The sequence below is a fragment of the Crotalus tigris genome, unplaced genomic scaffold (genome assembly GCF_016545835.1).
Source record: "Crotalus tigris isolate CLP2741 ecotype Arizona unplaced genomic scaffold, ASM1654583v1 scf7180000021212.10918, whole genome shotgun sequence".
In the NCBI taxonomy this organism is placed as follows: Eukaryota; Metazoa; Chordata; class Lepidosauria; order Squamata; family Viperidae; genus Crotalus; species Crotalus tigris.
In genome coordinates, this window is record NW_024098403.1 from 1 (window position 1) to 2,500 (window position 2,500).

Genomic DNA, 2,500 nt, shown 5'->3' on the forward strand with positions numbered 1-2,500 from the left:
AAACATGAAGAATATAAGTTTTAAGGTTTGATTTTAACATTTTATGTTTTAACTAAGATGTAACTGTAAGTTGCCCAGAGTTACCCTATGGTAAGATGGGCGGCCAATACATTTGATAAATAGATAAAATAAATAATCAGTTCTTACTGTCATCACTGACATAATCGTCCCAGTTAAAAGTGGTCACTGTCGTATTTACATAGGTACCATTTTCTCCCATTGTGCTATTGAAGTAGGAAGTGACGTTTATTTCAAAAGTAGAATTGTCAGGTGGCCAAATCAGGCATTTGTGCCTCAGGTTCCCCATGAAAAGTTGGAGCCCTATTAGTGCAAATACACTCAGACAAAACACGGTCAAGATCATGACATCTGAGAGCTTCTTCACAGACTGAATGAGGGCCCCTACAATTGTCTTCAGGCCTGCAAGCCAAGAAAAAGAAAGAAGCAATTTTGATATAGTGTTCAAGACTTCATAAGAATATGTTGATTCAAGTACTTTTTCATGCGGTATGGCAATGAAATGAATTGTCTTTGTGAGTTTCATGAAAAGCCTGATTGCCTATGAACATGAATGAGTAGCTGTTAAGTATATGCTGATCTCCAATTTAATATACAAATAAAATAGATTTATATTTATAGATAAATATACATTGTATGTAATCAGAGAAACACTTGGCCTAAGCAAAACATACAATTTTGCTATCCATGCTACATCTCTATGGAAAAGCACATTATTTTCACTTGCTGTGTTTCTTGCTCAAACCTTTATTGTGAGACCACTTTGTAATGTATTCAACAATGTGCCTCAGTTTATGTTTATTAATAAGTGTATATGATATAAGCTATTTTAATGATACTGGATTAAATCTTATGGTATAGAACAGGTGATGGTTTGGAGAAGGCACACAACTTCTAGGAAATCCCCATGCATGGTCCATGCTATATTTCATGTTCTGCATATTTTACACATTATATTTTTTAAAAAGCATATAAACAACAGATTGCAAGTTTATCTGAAGTGCCTGCAAAAATGATAAAATTTGCATCAATATGAAAGCCTCACTATGTTGTCCTTTAATTTAAAAGTGGAAAGCTTGATGTCATAAGATGCAAATTGTATAGCCACTTACTGCAAATGTCTCATGCAAGAATGTGTTAAACACAAAGGCTGGACTGGAAATAAAATTTAAGCTGTAATATTTAAAAAGCAAAGAATCACATTAGACTGAAAGTAATGTTTTTGATTCTTGCTTTTTATTTTTGCTTCTACTGCGCAGTGAGCAACATGGCTTATGCTTAAAAAGATGATTTCATCTTCCATAGAGTTCTAAAAAGTCAGCCTCTGGGTTTAACCTAGCTCTCACCTGGAATGACTGATATTGTTTTCAATGCCCGGAGAACTCTGAATGTTCTCAACGCTGAGACATTGCCCAGGTCCACAAATTCTGTCACATATCTGTAATAGGGGAGTTCACATACAAACACAATGACAGCACACAAAAAACAGCTGGAAATACCAGGGGCCTGGCACTTCGTCAAGCCACTCCTTACCTGGGATTACAGAAATAGTTTTCAAAGCTCTCAATACTCTGAAAGTTCGAAGAGCTGAAACATTGCCTAGGTTTACAAATTCTGTTATATACCTGTAGAATTAAACCACAGTTATTCAGAATTGAGGCAGAGCTTAGGCTACTTGCTGGGGGTTTTTTAATTAACACCTTGTCTCTCTTTGCTGCAATTGCCTTGTATTTACTAATATGCTTTCCTGACCTTCAAATTAAATAAGTCAATGCATAAATCATATTGTTTTTTATTAGTGAAAATTAATTTGGGAATTTGAGAAGTGGTGTATTAATTTATTATAAGCAAGTGGCCAAACACACTATTTTGCTCTATAGCCCAGACTGCTTCTGACATGCTAAAAAGTAAATAACATGAATAAAGGAGATTAATTTATTGTTATACAAAACCTTCAAAATACTTTTCCTTCTTGAATAAACCTTTCTCCTGAGATCACTCTCTATTAAATGCTTCAAAAGAAAAATAATCAGAACACAATGAAACACTTACGCAAATGTTATAACTGTGAAATCCAACCAATTCCAGGGATCCCGGAGGAACGTGAAACCTTCTAAACAGAAGCCCCTTGCAAGAATTTTTATTAGTGATTCAAAGGTATAAATTCCAGTGAACGTGTATCTGAGGAAAATTTCAGCACAAAAATTAAAGGAAAACAATTGTTAATCGTACTAACTATATATACAACATTTTCAAAGGTACCAATTAAAAATTAAAATGGAGAAAATGCCAGAAATTTAAAATAGCAAATGATTCTGTTCTGGGGAATAAAGAAACGACCTGGTGATAATTCAAAAGGACAAAAAGCAGATGGGAGCAACAGTTCCACTTTATGTTATATTTAACAAGTGAAGTTTCTGAAGGAAGGAAGCTGCAAGGAATTAAAATCCAATATGCAAGGATAATACATAAAAGCTATAGC

At 34.2% G+C, this 2,500-nt stretch overlaps 1 protein-coding gene across 1 annotated transcript in view; it reads right to left on the bottom strand.

Moving 5' to 3' along the window:
- Positions 1–147: 147 nt before the first annotated feature.
- Positions 148–2,500, bottom strand: part of LOC120320205 (sodium channel protein type 3 subunit alpha-like) — a gene marked incomplete at its 3' end in the record, with an annotated part of 7,212 nt that continues 4,859 nt past the window's right edge. The window contains exons 3-5 of the mRNA XM_039369736.1: positions 2,071–2,199; positions 1,365–1,456; positions 148–420 (exon numbers count right to left, since the gene is read on the bottom strand). Of these exons, the coding sequence (XP_039225670.1) occupies positions 148–420; positions 1,365–1,456; positions 2,071–2,199 (494 nt within the window). The remainder of the gene's footprint in view (positions 421–1,364; positions 1,457–2,070; positions 2,200–2,500) is intronic.